The sequence below is a fragment of the Amphiura filiformis genome, chromosome 18, assembly GCF_039555335.1.
Source record: "Amphiura filiformis chromosome 18, Afil_fr2py, whole genome shotgun sequence".
NCBI lineage: Eukaryota > Metazoa > Echinodermata > Ophiuroidea > Amphilepidida > Amphiuridae > Amphiura > Amphiura filiformis.
This window is the reverse complement of record NC_092645.1, coordinates 52,109,131-52,130,306: the sequence shown is the minus strand read 5'-3', so window position 1 is coordinate 52,130,306 and position 21,176 is coordinate 52,109,131. Positions and strand designations below refer to the sequence as shown.

The 21,176-nt window shown below is 36.1% G+C and overlaps 1 protein-coding gene across 1 annotated transcript in view; it reads left to right on the top strand.

Annotated features, from left to right (window-relative positions):
* The window catches only part of LOC140138798 (otoferlin-like), a 181,328-nt gene that overhangs the window by 151,475 nt on the left and 8,677 nt on the right, over nucleotides 1-21,176 (top strand). Inside the window, 1 exon segment of the mRNA XM_072160570.1 lies at nucleotides 15,206-15,391. Within this exon segment, the coding sequence (XP_072016671.1) occupies nucleotides 15,206-15,386 (181 nt within the window). The 3' untranslated portion in view covers nucleotides 15,387-15,391.

The window sequence follows — 21,176 nt, the reverse complement described above, 5'->3', positions numbered from 1 at the left end:
CATCCCTCCCCTCCCCCCCCCACACACTTATTAATTGAATACCTGAGTGGAACAAGGGCCCAACTCCAATTTTTTACAAAAATGAGTTAGACCCAGCATTTTATTGCCTGCAGACTGTTCTTCCTTGTGTGTGAACGATGAGCTAAAATCCACTTCCTAAATAGTTTTCCACATACACTTAATCATGGTTTTATGGAAGAAAGGCCCAACTCCATGGAGTTGGGCCCTTCTTCCACAAATATTGGGTTAAAGAGGAATTTTGTTCATCCATGAAATCTGCTTTTCACAACAATAAATTTTCTTGCTAACATATTACATGCTTCTATTTAGACAATTACCAAATTTCTGTAACTATTTATAAGACATCTGCTTACGGAACAGGCACTTGCAGTATATTAGTGGAAGAAGGCCCCAACTCCAGCTCGTATTAAGACCTGTACCATTACCATGGAAACATCATATATAATTTTGAATGTATGCAATATTGTATGTTCATGTATTAAAGGTCCCCTGAAGGTAATAACATTCTGCCTATAAAACTTTTCCAAATATTACGTTTTTTCTTAATATCTCAAAAACAGTTTTGATGGAGTTGGGCCCTTCTTCCACTCAGGTATTCAATTGATTCTTGAGTGCCAGGCCAACAAAAATTGGGGTCAACAATTTTAGTCGGCAAGAAACATACTCGTCTGATTTTTTTTTCTTCGAGCAAACATGTAGTCGAGACATAGATAAATGCCCCCACATAAAACTAAGCTGCCTATCACATTACATTGAGTGAAATGATATGTGAAATTTGAAGCAAGATAACAGTGAAACTAACATACTGTCTGCTACAGTTTTAGATAATTTGTAACATACTTCAACTGGTACTGTCAGTAACAAACTAACAACCCCTTCACTTGTTTCTACTTTGTATCCCTGTGATCTCGTTCACCGTTTCTGCAGTCGCCCTGACGTGTCATTCATCGGTTTCTTTAATCCGCTCAAAGCCATACGATACATGATCTGCGTACGCTTCAGGTGGCTCTTCATCAAATGCGTCGTTCTAGCATTTCTCTTTGCAATGATAGGACTGTTCCTGTACAGTGTGCCCGGATACACTGTGAAGAAAATGTTTGGTGCTTGATTGAACCAACTAAATTGAACACTATCAAAATGGAGCATGATTATGATGCTTAACACTTCCTCGCTCACAACGCATTAATGCGCCAACAGAAAATTCTCACTCCTTACGCTCAGATGGTACAAGCCCATGGTGGCCATCTTGAATCTGCGAGTGAGGGAAAACTACAATTACATCATAAACAAATACAAATGATTATTCCTCATTAACAGTTGTTAAATCAATTTTTACTGCACATCCAAGATGGCGGCCATCTTGAAGGAAAGGGGATATTCCCGTGAACTAAAGTGATACATACAAACTCCAAACAGTCAAAGTCTCAGCATCACCACATAATGATGGCCAATCATTACATGAATTTCAACAGGCAAAACTGCTACGCACATACTGTATATTTTTACGGTCTTTCATGTAAACATACGCGAAGACACGCCACGCTCTATCGCGTATACGCCAAGGTACGCAACGCTGGCATAAATGTTAGACATGGCACGAAGCGAACAATCAACCCCCATGAATATGTGTACAATGCATGGGGACTTTGAATGTTGGAAAATAGTCTGTATTAGTCTGGATATTCCCAAGTATGAGTTGTGAGCAGAAAGTGTAAGAATACATATACAGTTTGAAGAAATTTAAAAAAGTAACTTTTCAGAAATCATGTATGTATAAGCAGAAGTCAAAATAGGAGAAGATCAAGGGGCTATTCCAGGTGAAATCCATACACCCTCTGTGGAAGACATGATCTTAATCTAACACACACAGGGGGTGTGAATGTCAAATGGGGTTACCTGAATCTGTGACTCCATTTGAAATCCACACCCCTGTGTGGGAGATTTAGGTTGTTAACATATCTTCCATAGAGGCTGTATGAATTTCAGCTGGAATAGCTAGCTCAATGTAATTCTTAAATTTTGGTCACTCCTAAGGCCTAAAAAAAATTGTTAGATTGGCGCAACATAAAACAACAAAAATAAGGGTACATGTAGGTATAGTTAGGGATTTTTATTTACTTTTAAAGCTGTAAATTGCATTTGATAAAGGCCTTAAAACTTTTTTTATTCTTTTTAAAAAATTTAATCAAAGTTGTTGTTTTTTTGCAAAAAAAACAAAGTCAGCGTCAGGCCTAGACCTAGGGTAGGTCGGGTTATGCCAATCAAACAATTTTTTTAGGCCTTAATTTCAGCACTGAATAGTGTTGTGAGTATTGTTAATTAGAATTGCAAAAGAAATGTTTAGCATGATGCTTACACATTCAGTTTGTTCTTTGTATGATGCATTAGGAGTGGATACAAAAAAAACCCTTTCTGTTAATTTTCTGTTAATTTTCCTTTACAAAAGTTCAATTTCTGATAATAACTTGACAAGTGTCAATCAAGTTACTAACAACTAACAAATAACCCAATCCATATTTCTATTTCTCTCAATTTTTCCTATATCTCGCTCACCATCCAAACAGCCGTCCGGACACGTCGTTCATCTTCTTCCTGAATCCGCTCAAAGCCATACGTTACATGATCTGCGTACGCTTCCGGTGGCTATTCATCAAATGCGTGATTTCGGCGTTTTTCATCGCAATGATTGTGCTCTTCCTGTACAATGTGCCTGGCTATACCGTAGCCAAACTGTTTGGTGTGTAATAACAAACTAATCATAACAATACTCACAGCACTGCACAGATTAACTTATTGACCACTAAGAACTATTTTGATTGGTTATAAAGAGAATTATGTCATGTATTGAGCCAATCAGAGATATGGTAAGAATAGTCAGTAGGACTGAAGGAGATTAAGCTTAAAATTGCTGAGAGATCTAAAAGCTATATTTTGATTGGTTACTGATGTGTTTTTATCATGCAATTAACAAATCAGGAACACTGTCTGTAAGAAGTCAATAGTGCCCATGGGGTGGGGTAACACTGGGACAGTAATTTTAGTCATGGAATACATACCTACCCACTGTACAGATTTCAGTTGATTTCATTAGATTTGGATGAGGATTTTTTCAGATATTGTAAAGCACATGAGCTCCTTTTGCCTTGGGTTAAATTTCACATACAAATAGAAAGATCCCTCCTCATAAAATCCCAACAAGAATTATGGGTCTGTGACCTTATTTGCTGGTGGAATTTTTACGGGAAGCCACTTTTAGTTTATGGCTAAAATTCCAGTTCACTCAATGGAGCCCATATACACATTTGGGCAAATCTTTACCGTATTTGAGTTTTACTCCCAAAATCTGAGCAATCAGATTTGACATTTGATCTGACTTGCAAAGTATATTATGATATAAATTTTAATAAAAGCTACATCAAAATGATTGGTACATGTACCTGTACTGTGTGTTTCAAATTTTTATATTTTTTGCCGATATTGATGCTCCATATTAAAATTGCAAGGACTGTTAACGTCAATACAAATTTTTGGGCAGACAGATGGAAGGTGACCTTCAAGCCATCGAAATACAAATTTTGAAAGAAGTGGTTCCTTTCTAGATTTCTAGAGTGACTCTGTGGGTTTCAACTGAAATGGCCCAGTTCGTATGTTAATATTTTCTTGAAAATGGTCCATGTGTGGGTGCCAATCAATTTGATACAGCTGGTAGATGTTGAGATATATATAAGCAATATGTGTACATCCATATCAAAACGATGCACTTGTCGGCTGCTACATGTGTCTCTTTTTACAGAATTAGCTAGGAACAAATACCAGACTCATCTCAAGTGGAGGTGACTTCATATCACCCCCAAGTCACATGGTTTGAGAATAGAGCTAGAATATTCCTAAACCATGTGACTTGGGATGATTTGAAGTGACCTTCATTTGAGATGAGTCTGGTATATATCCCTAGCTATTATGTAAAAAGAGACACATGTAGCAGCCGACAAGTGCATCCTTTTGATATGGATGTACACATATAGTATATTAAATGTGACCGTCCATCACAAACCGCTCGTAAAGTCGGCAAATTGTATTTCGAGTTACAGTGCAAAATGTGCATAAAGGTTGTATTCATATGTACCTAATGTTTGTCCTACATGTTTCTCATTTTAGTGACAGTCAAATGCCAATCTTTAATCCTATTGTTGAAGAGGATAATAAGCTTATACTAATGTATAGAGTTAGTATTTAGCTCTAGTCTTTGTTTGCTTTGGCTAAATCCTGTTAAAGTGGTGGGTTGACCAACAATTGAATACATGAATCCAAAAGCCACCTAAGTCCATGCGAAGTTATTTTGAGAGAAAAACCCGTGTATCATTTTAATTCCTTCAGTTAGATTTACCTGGTCAATATGGTAAGTTTTACGTGCAAATGAGTGGATTAACCTGTATTAGGTATGACGATTAACATTTCAGGGACTTCAGTGGGGTTCATTTTAAATTTTGGACTTAGGTGGTTTTTGAATCATATACAAAGACAACAATGTTAGAATGAGATTACCACTAGTAAGATAATACAAAATAAAGCACACAGGTATGTATAATGTTGATAAGCATCCTGCCATGTAATATAAACCACACACTTTCCTTTATTAAACCCATTTTTTGTTCAAAAGTCATTCTCTAGCAATGAATGTGTTACAAGTGGACTTTTATACATACTGGATTTCAATCAATGTGTTACAAGACTCAAATCATGGAATTGGGTGATTCTTTCATACATGCTATTTTTCACATGCCCAATAGACACAGAGAATGAATTTGAGTTGTTCTTTCATGCATATGACAGGCCTATGTATAGCAACAATTTCCCATGCTTAACTCAATTTGGCCAAAGTATGGACTTAGGTGGCTTTTGTATTCATATATTCAATTAACAATGATAGGACATTCCTGAACCTCGTTGACTTGGGGATGATTTGAAGTGTCCGCCAATTATGACTATTTGATATGTAATATCAGCGATCTGGAAAAAGAGAAATAATGTAGCACCAAAATAATGTACCCTTTTACTGAAGGAGCAAAGTTTAACAAACCATAACTCTGCTTCTGGGTGTCGTTTGAAGTCAAATGATATATCATTGTAAAGCTTATGATATATATATATTCTAAAAACGGAAGAAAACAAAATTGACCAGGGCCCAACTTTACGAGCGTTTCGACGTGGACGGTCACAAATGTAAATAAAATAAATTATTGAATTTTACGTTGTGGCTGAAGCTGGGTGATATTTTAACTTTTGTACTCTGTACTATACTATTGAAATAACCGATTGGCCATATTTATCTGTAGCAATATGATTTTATGCATAATATAACCGATTGGCCATATTTATCTGTAGCAATATGATTTTATGCATAATATTTAGTGCAATAGAGATTTTTAACACTAACCTGATTTTAATATAGCTATAGCAATTTATATATATATATAAATATAATATTTATTGAAGAAAATCTAATTGTGTATAAATTTATATGTCTAGCGTAAAACGATGCTTAGTGATCAATATTTTAGTTTGATAAGACAATGAAATATTCTATTAAGGCCAGAATAAGGGGAGGCGCATTCATCCACGCACGAATTTGAGATTTCTTGATACTTAAGAACACTAAGATGTATTCTTTTACTTGAAACTGATAGAATGCAACTTGTTAATATTTCCTCTCATTTTTGCTTGATTTATTTCACTCTTTTCAACTCAAAAAAGTCACATGGCTCAAGACAGCTTAGTAAATTGGCGGAAAATAATGAGTCAGGAATGCGCGAATGCGAAATATTGTGATTACGTGTGCGATTTGCGTCTCATGATGCAGCGCAACTCTGCACGTATGTCTAACGCTGTCAAGGCGCATTCAGTATGTTGTTAACGCCAGGAAACAAAATAAAAATTTGCAGTCAAAATGCCGTTTAGATTTTAAAATTATTTTGACGCACTAAAAGCAGACATTATAGATTCATTGGTTTCAAAAAGATGCATATTTAGACCATGCACCCGATACAGCTTTTACAAGCGTGAAAGTCTTACTGTTTTAAAATACAAGGACGTTTTTGTGCACAATTGTGACATTTTTTTACTAAAATATCGATTTTCTCAGAGTTCACTTTTGACAATATTGCACGATTTTTGTGACAAGATAAGTCGAAAAACATGCAAGCAAATGGTAACAAAAATATATACCATTATGTGCAATTTTTAGCTAATTAATAGAGTGACAAAGTTGCTTTTTTCACATGTTTTTTTTCCAATATTTAGAAAAAAGAGAGGAAAAAAACCTTCCCAAAGTTCATGTCACTTCTCCATGAAAAGCCAACTGATTTTTTTAAAACTCTGAACAGATTTTTGTTTAAGTTGTCACAAAAAAAATGAGGTAAAAAAGTGAATTTTTGTGATTTATTCAAAAAGTTAAGATTTTTGAAAAAATCTGACGTCTCCATTTGATTCCTTGACTCATTTCCTTTCCAGAAATGTATAGTTTTATATACTTTGGACATACAATTCAGACATAATGATGTTCGAAGAGGTCCAAGTTCTCTCTCATTACTCTGGCCTTAAACTGATATTTTAAAGGCAATTAACTTAAAGCTGTGTGCAAAAAAAAACATTTAAAAATAGAAGAACAATCTCGTCCAAAAGTGCACTTATTAGAAAAGCTTGGGCTTCTATGATTACTCTTTTAAATAAGAAAGTCTTCCAGATTGTATATTATGTTTTTTGTAAGTGGGCATCCCAGGCCATACCAAGATACAGGCAATCTAAGTAGCTCATTGGAGGGCAGCGGGGCTGTAAAATTCTTTTAAAAAAATGTGGTTTTTTAAAAATATTTTTGGTGTAAGCTCCATCTGGCATGCTTATCAGAAGGGACTGATTGGCTTTTGGTGTAATCCTTGGCCCCCCCCAATTTTTTCATTGCCCCTGTCAGGCAAAAATCATTAAAAATCAACTAATTTGGGCGAAAATTGCCATATTATAGGTGAAAATTATCCTATTTGCCCATTTTTTAGGAAAAGTTCCCTGATTTTTAGCCCCCCCCAAAAAAAAAATTTCACATTGCCCCCCCACATAAAAATGTCCTTGTTCACCACTGAAAGTGTGTAAGTTATGATATAACATTTTGTAGTGCAATATAGACAGTAAATAGATCTGAAATAAAATTGAGCTAGTACCGTATTCTATAAATATATTCAACTAGAGTCAACAGGCGCTGAGTACAAACCGCAATTTGACCCTATAACTTGACCCCTGGAGTTACGGATGGGGTCAACTGCTCTTGCATTGTGCTTAGGATGTCATAAGAAATATTCCTGGTGAATTTCAGCTTAATCGAACTTATACATGGATTTTGATTTTTGAAAATTTTTGATTGACCTTTTGACCCCTTAATGACCTTTGACCTCAATGAAAAAAAACCTTATGTACACCGACAAAATGCATTGTTCCAATTTTAAATAAAAATTCTAACATGTTCAGTTCTTGAGATAAAAATTCTTGAAGTTATTCAGCTAAAAACAGGAAGTGACCCCTTAATGACCTTTGACCCCCAAAATAAAAATACCATGCATACATCAGGGAACACTAATTTATGTATGTTGGTTATATTATTCTGGTCTGTTTACATTTTGAGATAAAAATTTTTTGAACATTTTTGATAATTTTGGTTTTTGACCGAAGTAACCCCTTAATGACCTTTGACCCCAAAACTGTAGGCATCCTAAAGACCCTGGCTAGTAGCAATGCATGTGTGCTAATGGCGACTCTCTGCTATGTAATTTGTAAAGACAGTGATTTTTGAATATTTTTTACAAATTTTTCAGATTTTGACCGAAATGACCCCTTAATGACCTTTGACCTCAATTCTTTTTAGGAAGTTTTAAGCACTGCCACATGTTGATTCATATGCATGAGTCACATGATCATTGCATGTAATTTGTGGAAGGAGTAGCATTTTTTGTGTAATCAACATTTTTGGCCATAAGGTCAAGGTCAAAGGTCACAGTCAGGTCAAAGTCAAATGTAAGGTTTGGCCTAGTCCAGTGGTCATTTGACTCAAGTATGGTTGAAATCTGTCGAAGCATAAGAGAGCTAGGGCGAAACGTGGCAAGTCACGCAAAATGTCACGAGTTGCCAGAAGAAAGAAGAAGAAAGAAAGAATTGAGAAGAGACAGCACAAGCCGACGTTTGACGTCGGCTTGTAATGAATAAATATTTGACAATTATTATGTGCAATAAACCATAGTACACACACACAAGCATAACATTAAGATGTTAATGCATTAAAAACATGTTTTCCTATGATGATCACAAAGCTGGATAACGGAGAGGTTATTTTGGGGTTTGCCATGGTCGCACGCTGCCAGTTATCTTGGCAGCTCTCCTTTTAAAAATGCACCAAATTTCATATACCGGTATCACTCTTTGACAATTGAGAGCTTTTGGTAACAAATTGGAGCTAACAAGTTTCTGCGCACAACCATATCAACCAAATTGTCATAACATGCGTAAGTTTAAATTTACGACGTGTTACTTAAGTGAGGACTTTCTTTTTGTGTTGTGTATACTAAAGTTAGTTCCTATAGGTGGAACCTGCAATATAAACTATATTTTGAGATGGTTGTCAATCATGTACCCCTGGAATAATATTATTTATATCAGCATAATTATTATTATTAGTATTTTACAGCAGTCAAGTTAACTCATTCGATAAGGCGTTTGACTATTCGCGAGAGGTTGCAGGTTCAAACCCTAGTGGTGGTTAGTACATGTATGATCCATGTAAAAATTGAGTTAGCTTGAAGTTCCCCTAGACAAGGAACTCACTACTAATTCTACTAATTGTCTTGTTGTAACCCGTATGAAACTCGGGGAGCTGATCCTGCAACGGTCAATTGTGGAATGTCTAAGGTTGTTTAATGGTTTATGGAATGATATGAGGCCGAAGTGGTCAGCGACAACCTGTAAAGTGTGCTTAAGCTTGTGGATCAACGTCTAGGCATTGTGCCTGTGTGCAGCACACTATAAATCACTGCGCTTTTTTTTTAGTTGTAAAATAAATGTTATTTATAACATATTATATGGTTTGCTATTTTTAACCAAATTGTTTTTCATAATAATTATGTATATGTTGGGAATAGAAGTACTATTATTTTTATAGAAGAAAGTATATTTATGTACTGTATGTGTACTATATAATTATGTAACTTATTGTTAATTTGGACATAATAGGGTATTTATGAGATATGGGAAATATATACTACGCAATAGAGAAACTGATGTGTTTGTGTTGTTTCATTTAGGTCTATTGATGAGTTGACCTCAATGTTTATCAACAAAGGCAAGGGACTGGTATATCGATATGCTTGAGTGAACCCTGTGCAACCACTACAATGTTAATAGCCTTATTGTGATGTGGCCGGAGTTTTAAATACACAAGCCCTGAACAAAATATGATGTGTGCGCATACTGCCAGGCAAAAAACAATGTCAATGGAAACATGTGATGATGCGTGGATGCGCATTAAGGCCGGTGTCGACAGGTCCTCTGTCGGAATCCTGTTGACAAAGTGAATTATGTCAACATATCGACAGAACTTCGTCCATGGCGACATAGTGCTAAGGCAATGGCCCAGTAAAACTTCGTCAGGCAAGCTCATTTTCACTCAAAATATTGGCCATTTCCAATGTATTTTCAACAAAATGCAATGCCAAATCTTATCTTTTACCTACTATTTCGCCAATTTTTCATGTTATTTGCCTTCAGGGGGCATACTTTTGGCAGTATTATGCCTTGTTTTCCGGTGTAAATTGTACACTTCATTGCTACATGCTCGCTATGAAAACGGCCATCTTGGAAATTTGCTGAAATTGCTGACGGTGTTTCTAGATATTTTTAGGTTAAAATTTTAAAAATATTCCTAAAATCATGAAAAAAAAAGTCCTGGTATTTTTTGGAACCCAAATGTATGTCGACACTCTGTCGACGTCAAGATACGAAATATGTCGACATGTCAACATAAAAAAAACGGTGCCGACACCGGCCCTAGTGCGCATACCATCAGGCATTGACGTCACAAATCAACTCATCTATAGTCTATTTGGCCTCCTTGAGACAGTGATATCAGTACTTTGCCGCATTTACTTCATGCGTGTACACGTACAGATGCACAGCATTATACTAAAATGCAGTAAACCTTTGACGAGCGCGTATTGTAAGAATACATCGCGTATTTACTGCGTTTGCACGCACTTGTCTCTGATTGGCTGCTAAGGCGATATGTTGTTGCTGAGTGGAAATTTATGAATGAACTGTGCACTGTACGCGTTGTTAGCGCCAAATTTGCAACATCACGGTAGTCGCGCTCGTCAAAGGTTTGCTGCATTTGACTATAGATTGACTTCTTTTGCCCTCCATAAGAACATGCAAAAGAGGTGAAAGGTTGACTTCAGTTTTCAGCCAACATTGATGTCAAGCCTGCTTATAACCCACATGGTAAACACCGGTATCTATGAGTTATGCTATGGCTACACTATTCTAATTTATATGGTAATTATATGCATATGCTTTTCAAACTCTGCATGACTGTGTAAAACATATATAATAGCTTATTTATGTTGAAAATGTATTAGATCTTGCATGATTGCCATAATTAATATTTGTATATCCTTCATAATTTTGTCTGCTTTACTTTCTTTTCTTTTTTATGCATGCAAAATACTTTGGTAACCTCTTGATTCATGATTCCTATGATCACTACTTCCATGTATTATTGATCCTGTGTCATATACTGGGGTACCCAAAAAGGTGGCTTTGTTACATTTTGATATGCAGTTTGGATTTCAAAACACTGTCTCTCGAGTATTCCTTCACTTAGAAGATTCAATTAGGTCTTAAATTGAGGCTAATTTATTCTATATTACTCATGTTTTTATCCTGTTTAAAAATATTTTTCAATTATTTTCTTATGACGTTTGGCATGAAATGTGCCAAGGGTGGCTGAGGATTAGGGGGAGGAGGATTAGGGGGAGGGATTCATATTGTAAATTTGATTTAAAACCCCCTTTAAAAATTTGAATCTAGTAAAAAATTGTCTAAATGAACTCCCCGACATCTAAACCAAGTAAATAAATACAGAAGTTCATTTAAAAGACCAATACTTGCTCAGAATGATTGTAAATGTGGAAAAAGAGGTGGGGTTACATCCTCCCTACTTTGTGATTGTTTTTGCCCGCACTCTCTCATTTTTTAACCGATTTCCATAAAAAAAGGTGTCAAAATGCTCAGAAGGATAAACCACTTCAAATGAGATGTGTAGGTAAAATGTTTGAACCATTTCATTTTTTTACTATGTAACACAAAGGTACCCCAGGTTGTGACACAGGACCTATTACCATTTTAATTCCCCATATTTTATGAATGCATTATTTTGTGTCTGCATAATGCAACTGTTTTTTATATTTTTCGTCATGTTTTGTTGCCATATATTGTTCATTCATTTACATGAATCTTGCCATGATTTTTCCTTTTAGTCAGCCTATATCTTTGACTTGCATGAATTCACTTTATATAGCCAAATGGCTGTGTTGAATAGTGTCGCATGTGTATGTTATGTATAACTATACCATTTCACCCCGATGTGGTAGTGATGTCAGTGTGCATTTCATTGGATGCAGCTTGAAATCGCTAGTGTTCGCTCAAAGCGCTGGTGTACTTACACCCACGCTAAAAGACGCCGCATACATGTAACTGTGAGTGCAAAACAGCTGCCTGAATGCATTGACGTCATTGCCACAACAGGGTGAAAAGTGGTATAATCTATATTTATTATTATCATTTTTCTTTCGGTTATAATTTTGACTTACCTCAGCTTTTAGTTGGATGTCGTTGGGCGCTCCTATGTGCTTCTGCCAACAGGTTACATAGGCAGTTTTGTTTTAACATGTTCAGGGGCCAATGACACATAAGAGGTTTTTCCTGCCCAACGATGTTGTGTTCTTTAAACAGGTGTCTTCTGCATGTAACATATATTGTATACTTTTTCAAGCCATTCTTAAAGCTCAGACTTTCTTGCATGTTTTATTATTTTCCACATCGTCAGAAGACTCAATTAAAGGAGTGATATAAAATACAACTTTTTTTTTAATTTGAACAAAATGTTTGAAATTTGTAGGACTTTAATACAGTGAATGTAGGCCCTTAGCTGGGGTGCAACACACTCCCACAAATCGGCAGAAAGTCTGCTTTGTCTGTTTAAAAAATAATAAAAATGGACCAAATTCCATATCCTGAACTTTCGTTGAAATCGGTCAGAATGAATCAGGTATTTTTCAAATAACGTAAATGACAGATAGAAAATAGCAGTTCTAAAAATATTACGAAGCTCCATCAATTACCTTGGGCACTAATAGCAAGTACCCGAACCATTAGGCCATGCTCTTGCTCGTTGATGACAATTTTATCTGGTTAATTTTCATTCTTATCAGGTGCTGAGTATTGTAATGTACATTTGGCTTCTTTCAAAGAAACAAAATAAATAAGATGTTTACTGATTGTTTTTAGTTTTCTCTGATTCAGCAAATTGTTGATAATGCCTGTCTTGTTTGTGCGTATAAATTGTTTACATGTATTTATCTATCTCCTGTGTTTTCTCTTCCTCACACAGTCGTCCAGACACCTCTTTTCTCTGGATCTTGAACCCATGGAAGGCCCTCAAATTTGTCCTATTCAACAGGCTAAAGTGGCTCCTAATAAAGCTCCTCATCTCATCGATCATTATCGCATTTATAGCCCTCTTTATTTATGCTTCACCAGGCTATATTGTGAAGAAAATGCTTGGAGCATAAGCATGGTTTGTCAACTCAAAATCTTGGTCAAGCACATGTTAATAGCACTCATAGTCTAAATTAAGTCTAACTAAAGAGTTGAGACAAAATGCCTGTAGGGGTACTTGTCTTAGCTCCCTTTGAACTTGTGGGAGCACAATATGAGTGATATGGGACCTAAGGAGATCAGACAAAATGCCTTCAAGGGTACTTGTCACAGCTCCCTGTGAACTTGTGGGAGCACAATGAGTGATATGGGATCTAAAGAGATGAGACAAAATGCCTTCAAGGGTACTTGTCACAGCTCCCTGTGAACTTGTGGGAGCACAATGAGTGATATGGGATCTAAAGAGATGAGACAAAATGCCTTCAGGGGTACTTGTCACAGCTCCCTGTGAACTTGTGGGAGCACAATGATTGATATGGGATCTAAAGAGATAAGACAAAATGCCTTCAGCTGTACTTGTCACAACTCCCTGTGAACTTGTGGGAGCACAATGAGTGATACAGGATCTAAAGAGATGAGACAAAATGCCTTCAGCTGTACTTGTCTCAGCTCCCTGTGAACTTGTGGGAGCACAATGAGTGATATGGGACCTAAGGAGATCAGACAAAATGCCTTCAGGGGTACTTGTCTCAGCTCCCTGTGAACTTGTGGGAGCACAATGAGTGATACGGGATCTAAAGAGATGAGACAAAATGCCTTCAGCTGTACTTGTCACAGCTCCCTGTGATCTTGTGGGAGCACGATGGGTGATATGAGATCCATTAGTGACAGATAAAACACAGCCTAACCACAATAAGCACAATGGACTAGTCCTGTTGAAAGCATACACACTGTATGGAAGATAATGACCTTAATCATCCACACAACAAGGAGTGTAAATTTCAAATGGGGTTACCTGAATGGGCAACTCCATTTGAAATCTACATCCCCTGTGTGGGATATATTATGGTGCTGTCTTCCATAGGGAGTGTATGGATTTCAACTGGAATAGACTGTCTTGTCTCTCTTTTTTTGTCTACCCTGACTTTGGTACAGTGGTGTTGAATGTATTGAATAGTGTTGAGTGTATTTTCACTTGATGTCTAACACTTCATTTTCAGTCAAATTTTGCAAACCATCAGACAGCACATTGAAACATGTGCACTATTATAACAAAGGTTTCACCTTTTTGTACTTCAGTGCATAGCGTTTCAGATTTTTTACAGCATGAATTCACCTTATAACTGGGTTACATGTGTATGTGTGTTACTCATTGGTTAATTGTGTCAAATCATGAAGCTTTTCTATAATATTTTGTCATACCGTTTTCTTTCAGTTATGTCCAAGACTTGCATGAATTCACCGTACATGTATATGAAATGATTGGGTTGCATGTGTTATACTCAATTGTATAATTATGTCAAATCATACATTTTTTTCTTTCAGTTAACTATCAGTTGACTTGCATGAATTCACCTTATACATGTATAGCTAAATGACTGTGTTGCATGTACTCATTATTATCATTAATTAATTTTAGTTCACTTGCATGAATTCACCTTATACATGATAGCTAAACAGATGTGATGCATGATTACACCATTGTAACATATTGTGCATACTGACAAAAACCAAATTGCGCATTCCACTTGAAATCCATACACCCCCTATGGAAGACATTACTTTTATCTTCTAATACACAGGGAGTGTGAATTTCAAATGGGGTTACCTGAATGAGTGACTCCATTTGAAATCTACACCCCCTGTGTAGGAGATTAAGGTCATGTATTCCATAGGGGGTGTATGGTTTTCTATTGGAATAGCCCTTTAATATAAACCATCCATATAACCCAAGTACTTGCTTTGCACTGCAAACAAACGAGTAATATTGCCCTCTATTGTCTGTTCAATACAAAGTAATGGTTTAAAGTTGCACAGGGATTGTCAGTTTGAGAACATCACAACAACATAATGCACTTCAACATAAAAAGTTGCAAATTTTCAGATATTTTTCAAAATATCAATTGCTATCTCAAGAACCACTGATCCAATACTAGGCTTGTTTGTACTCATTTTAATGCATTTTTCACGCCGATTCCAAATATGGGCATGGAAATATACAAATCTGAAATATTTAAATTTTTAAAGAAAATTTGGAACTTATCGTCTGCAGTTGACACCTGTGTAGAGGGTTATATTTTAGACTTTTTGCATGCTCGATAGATTACATTCTCATTTGTCACATAAGGTACAGCCTGTTTCTTGATAGAAGTTTTTTTTGTATTTAAATTGTTTACATGTATTTATCGATTTCATGTGTTTTCTCTTCCTCACACAGTCGTCCAGACACCTCTTTTCTCTGGTTCTTAAGCCCATGGAAGGCCCTCAAATTTCTCCTATTCAACAGGCTGAAATGGCTCCTCATAAAGCTCCTCATAGCAACGATCTTTATGGCATTTATAGTCCTCTTTATTTATGCTTCACCAGGCTATATCGTGAAGAAAATGCTTGGCGCATAAGCATGGTTTGTCTACATGTACTCAGAATCTTGGTTAAACACACCCTTATCATGCTAATAGCACTCCCAGTCTAGAAACAAATTTACCTAAGATATATGGTCAATGTCTTTGCAGTATTTTGCAAAGACCCTTCACACTGCCCAATTTGGTGCTGTTTACAGCGTAAAAAAGAAGTGGGGTTTGGCTAATCTCATCATCATCTCATCGGCACCTCATTCACCAAACAATCTGTGTGTGAAAACACGCCATTACCAGAAATAATTGGTGTCTTGTCGGGGTATGTTTCCCATGTTGTTCGCTTAGGTAGGCTTGACCCCTTCAAGGTGCTTACCATATACCTCCACAAGAGCTGGTTATTTCTGGTAATGGTCTGTTTCTCACACTTGATCTAATATGTATTTATCGATTTCACATGTTTTCTCTTTTTCACACAGTCGTCCAGATACCTCATTTCTCTGGTTCTTAGGTCCATGGAAGGCCTTCAAATTTCAGAGTGCCCCCCTGACAAAAAATGAAAGAAAAAAGTGCCCCTCTGACAAAAAATGAAAGAGAAAATCAGGAGGGCAAAGGAAAAGAAAAAGGGCAAGGAGCCCTTTTCTAGCAAAATTCAGGGCCAAAATAGTGTAAAATACAAAATTTTTCAGCTTCTGCTGCATTACATTGTAACAATAAGACCCTTTTCAGCCGGATAATAGGCGAAAATAGTGTAAAATACCATTTATTCGCCCTACGCGCGCAGCCGCGCACATAATCCAAATAAGGCCTTTTTCGGGAAGCTCAAAGACATACAATCTCTATATATTGTATGATGCAACTGCAATTTTTTTTCGTCCGTGCCCCAAAAAATTTATTTTGCCACCCCTGACCAAGAAAGCTGGCTACGCCACTGCCCTGATGTGAGGCAGTTGCCCAGAAGTCTTTCCAAAATACAAGAGGTATACTTGTCTCAGCTCCCTCTGAACCTTCTGTGAACATATGGGATCCATTAGTGAAAGATAAACACAGCCTACCTTCCATAATCACAATGCACTGCCTTGTCACCCCCTTTATTTCTACCATGACTTTGGTACAATTGTCTTGAATGTTATTGAATTGTGTTGATTGTATTTTCACTAGATGTCTAACACTTCATTTTCAGTCAAATTTTCAAGCCATCAGGCAGCACATTCAAACTTTATAATACTATTTCACCTTCTTACTTTGATTTAGTTCTCTCTTATTCACTTCCTTAAGGGCTGGGGTATGAACGTTTGGACAGTATTTATTGTGGGACATTAGAGCACATCAGACATATCGAATTGCATTCTGAATTCAAAGAATGTCATTCTGATATCAAATAATTTTGATTTTTTGAAATTCGAAATTTAATACACATTTTATGGCAAATCATTAAAAATTGATATTTTTGATATTTAACAGTACTTGAAGAAAACTTTATAAATCTGATGATTTATACTTAAAGTGTATGTAGGTGGGATGAAAAGCCGACGAAAAATTGAAAATTTTGACCTTTAGTATTGAAGATATGGATTTTTTTCCCAAAACACCAAAAAAATTAGGTCTTTTGGGGAAAAAATCCATATCTTCAATATGAAAGGTCAAAATTTTCAATTGACCGTCGGCTTTTCCTCCCTGCTACATACACTTTAAGAATATGTCATTAGATTTATATAATTTACTTCGAGGACTGTTATATATCAAAATTTGAAAAATATCAAATTTTTATAATTTGTCATAAAATTTGTATTATATTGTGATTTTCAAAAATGAAAATTATTTGATATCAGAAAGACATGCTTCAGATTCGAATGCAATTTGATAGGTCTGAGGTGCTCTCATGTCCCACAAAAAATACTGTCGAAACGCAATAAACGCTCATTTTAGATCCCTTAACCCCATGAGAACTACCTGCCGATTGGCCAAAAAGGAGTTTTCATTATTATTTGGACCAATCAGCAACATTGTTAGAATAATTTCGCCATGGAAAATAATTGGGGTTACTTATTTACAAAGCTCCATTCTGATTGGTGATTAAAGTGAAGATATCATGTAATTGACCAATCAAGAGGCCATGTTAGATCGGCAGGTAGTGCTCAGGGGGTTAATATGTGTATATTGCAATGTTCAACATTCTGTCATCCAATTGCACATATTTGGTGATTCTATTATGTATGTCTTACTAGTAAAAGAATTTGCCTTCATTATATATGTTCTCTTAATCTTTCTCATCTATATAATGTGTGTGTATTCCTTCAATTCACTTTGTTTTCAGTTCAATTATGGTCAAATTTCTTTCTATACATTCTCTCCTCATTCTCTTTGTTTTCATTCACACTTTCTTCCCTGCACAGTCGTCCAGACACCTCCTTCCTCTCGTTCCTGAACCCGTGGAAGTCTTTCAAGTACATCTTATGGACCAAACTCCGTTTTGTCATTCTAAAGATGCTCATAGCATCGCTGATCATTGCATTCATAGCGTTCTTTATATACGCGGCACCTGGATACACTGTGAAGAAGATATTAGGTGCATGAGTTATGTGGTATAGTTTCTTACCGCTTAATGAAGATAAGGTATAAGATTTTAATTCTTATTCGGAAAATTAGCGCTCCACCAAACAGTTAACAAGATGCTTCGTATTACACTAATGGTGGTGGCATGTGTACACCGATGAGCTTCTATACGGGCAAAGCTTGCTTGAAAATTAATTCCCTTCCTATACATTCTCTCTCCTCACACTCTTCGTTTTTCATTCACACTTTCTTCTCTGCACAGTCGTCCAGACACTTCCTTCATCTGGTTCCTGAACCCATGGAAGTCTTTCAAGTACATCTTATGGACCAAACTCCGTTATGTCATATTAAAGATGCTCATAGCATCACTGATCATTGCATTCATAGCGTTGTTTATATACGCGGCACCTGGATACACTGTGAAGAAAATTTTTAATGCATGAGTTGTGTGTTAATCATACTGATTGATCAAGATAAGGTATCATTTTGAATTCTTACTCTGAAAATTTGCGCTCCACCTAGCAGTTAACAAGATTATATTACACTGATGGTGGTGGTATGTGTACTGTACACCCCGGTGTACACCAATGAGCTTCTATATGGGCAAAGCTTGCTTGAAAATTAATTCCCTTCCTATATATTCTCTCTCCTTACTCTCCTCGTTTTCATTCACTCCTTCACTGCACAGTCGTCCAGACACCTCCTTCATCTGGTTTCTCAACCCATGGAAGTCTTTCAAATACGTCTTATGGACCAAACTCCGTTATGTCATATTAAAGATCCTCATAGCTACGTTGATCATTGCATTCATAGCGTTGTTTATATACGCGGCACCTGGATACACTGTGAAGAAGATATTAGGTGCATGAGTTATGTGGTATTGTTTCTTACTGCTTAACAAAGATTAAGGTATCAGATTTTGTTTTATTATTCTGAAAATTAGCGCTCAAAGTCAATCAAGCAGTTAGCAAGATGCTTCATCATATTACACTGGTGGTGGTGTGCACATTTGAACTTGGGCAAAGCTTTCTTGAAAATTAATTTCCTATCAAAAAAGGCTCAAGCTATCAAGTATATTGTAACATTGTAACCATATCCAGTTTTAGTCTAGCTTAGTATTTACAAACATTTCTCCTATAGTAGCACACAGGCATCCATCAAATTTTTAATGTAACCCAATATTTTATTCCACAGCTATAGTATGGTGTATTTATGTTGGTGGTGGCAGTAGAACCCGTAGTGGTATAATATATATGTACTGTACATTCTCCTACTCCCAGTACCACTGCACTGTACAAACTCTGATCAGGTCCAATAGGCAGTCTGAATTAAAGGAGGTGCTCTTAAGGGCTGGGGTATGAACGTTTGGACAGTATTTTTTGTGGGACATTAGAGCACATCAGACATATCGAATTGCATTCTGAATACGAAGAATGTCATTCTGATATCAAATAAGTTTGATTTTTTGAAATTCGCAATGTAATACACATTTTATGGCAAATCATTAAAAATTTATATTTTTGATATTTAACAGTACTCGAAGCAAACTTTATAAATCTGATGATTTATACTTAAAGTGTATGTAGGTGGGATGAAAAGCCGACGATCAATTGAAAATTTTGACCTTTCGTATTGAAGATATGGATTTTTTTCCCCAAAACACCAAAAAAAATAGGTCTTTTTGGAAAACAAATCCATATCTTCAATATGAAAGATCAAAATTTTCAATTGATCGTTGGCTTTTCCTCCCAGCTACATACACTTTAAGAATATATCAATAGATTTATAAAATTTACTTCGAGGACTGTTAAATATCAAAAATTTGAAAAATATCAAATTCTTATCATTTGTCATAAAATTTGTATTATATCGTGAATTTCAAAAAATGAAAATTATTTGATATCAGAAAGACATGCTTCATATTCAGAATGCAATTCGATACATCTGAGGTGCTCTCATGTTCCATAAAAAATACTGTCGAAACGCCATAAACGCTCATTCCAGATCCCTTAATATGATTTCATGAAAGTCTACCCTTTCCAGAAGAGATACAAAAATATGCCAAGTATGGTACATGCAAAGACCTTTAGATGTACAGTTTGTGCGGCTTACAAATTGGCGAAAATTATTCAGTTTTTGTTTTGTGTATGTCAGTAAAGTCCCAACTCACACTTGCCAGTCGTGCATTATGCAACTAGCATATGCCTAAGTGCTGTGGCTGCGCCAAAATGAGTGCGCGTCATTCTATATCAATACACAATGTTATGAGTCTCATATTTTTTGCCAATTATAAGCTGACCAAACTATTAAGCTCACCTCATTTTGAAAATCCACAGATGGTGAGATTTCACAAGATCCACAGATAAAATAAGAGTAAATAAAGACTGCCTAATTGAAACTGACCAGTACAGTGTTACCCATGTCTCCCTTTACTTTGCCACTTATGTTTCCCCAATTCATCCCAATATATTTCCTCCACAGCAAATGTTATCATATTTTGGGTATATGTGATGGTGGTGGTGGTGGTGGCATGTATAGCAATATGTTATATGTTATATTTATACCCATGTTTTGTTGCAATAGTAATGATTTGTTTCACAGGTGTATAAGGTGGTGGTGGTGGTGGTTGTATATGTGGTGATGGTGGTGTATAATATATCGTCATGGTATATGCTCTAAATATTAACTATATTGCACACTGAACATAGCATGCAAAGTGCTAATCATATCGTTATATGAATACGGCAGAGTGACGAATCCGTAAAATCGCTGTTCTGAGTAAACGGTGTTTGAAAATATTGGTACCATTCCATCGGCCCTTCTAAAATATGAGAACATTCGTGAGCACTCATTTGAAATGTATATTATAGAAGTGAATGTACCCTAATTATTTGCAATATTCGCAAGTTCTGAAACAATCGATATTTCCCTCAAAACAGGTATTTACAGCTATTCGACTTTATGCTAAATCCAAAAGTGTCAACCGCTCGCAAAGAGTTGTATACGAGGGGCGAATCCGCATTCAACTACGTGTAAACTATAGCACTCATCCTTGATTTGGGGATTTTATGTTAAACTTGCTGGTTGTCCTAAGGCTATAGCTCCTAAACTTGGTATATAAGTTATAATTAGTCATCCCCGTAATATTTAGTGAAAACTCCAGTTGAAATTAAGAATTGTAGAGTAGATATAACAATATTGGCCTATATTTTGTGTATAATTTTCTGTGATTTCCCAATTTTGCGACGGCGCTCTGACATAATTACGCCATAGCGATAT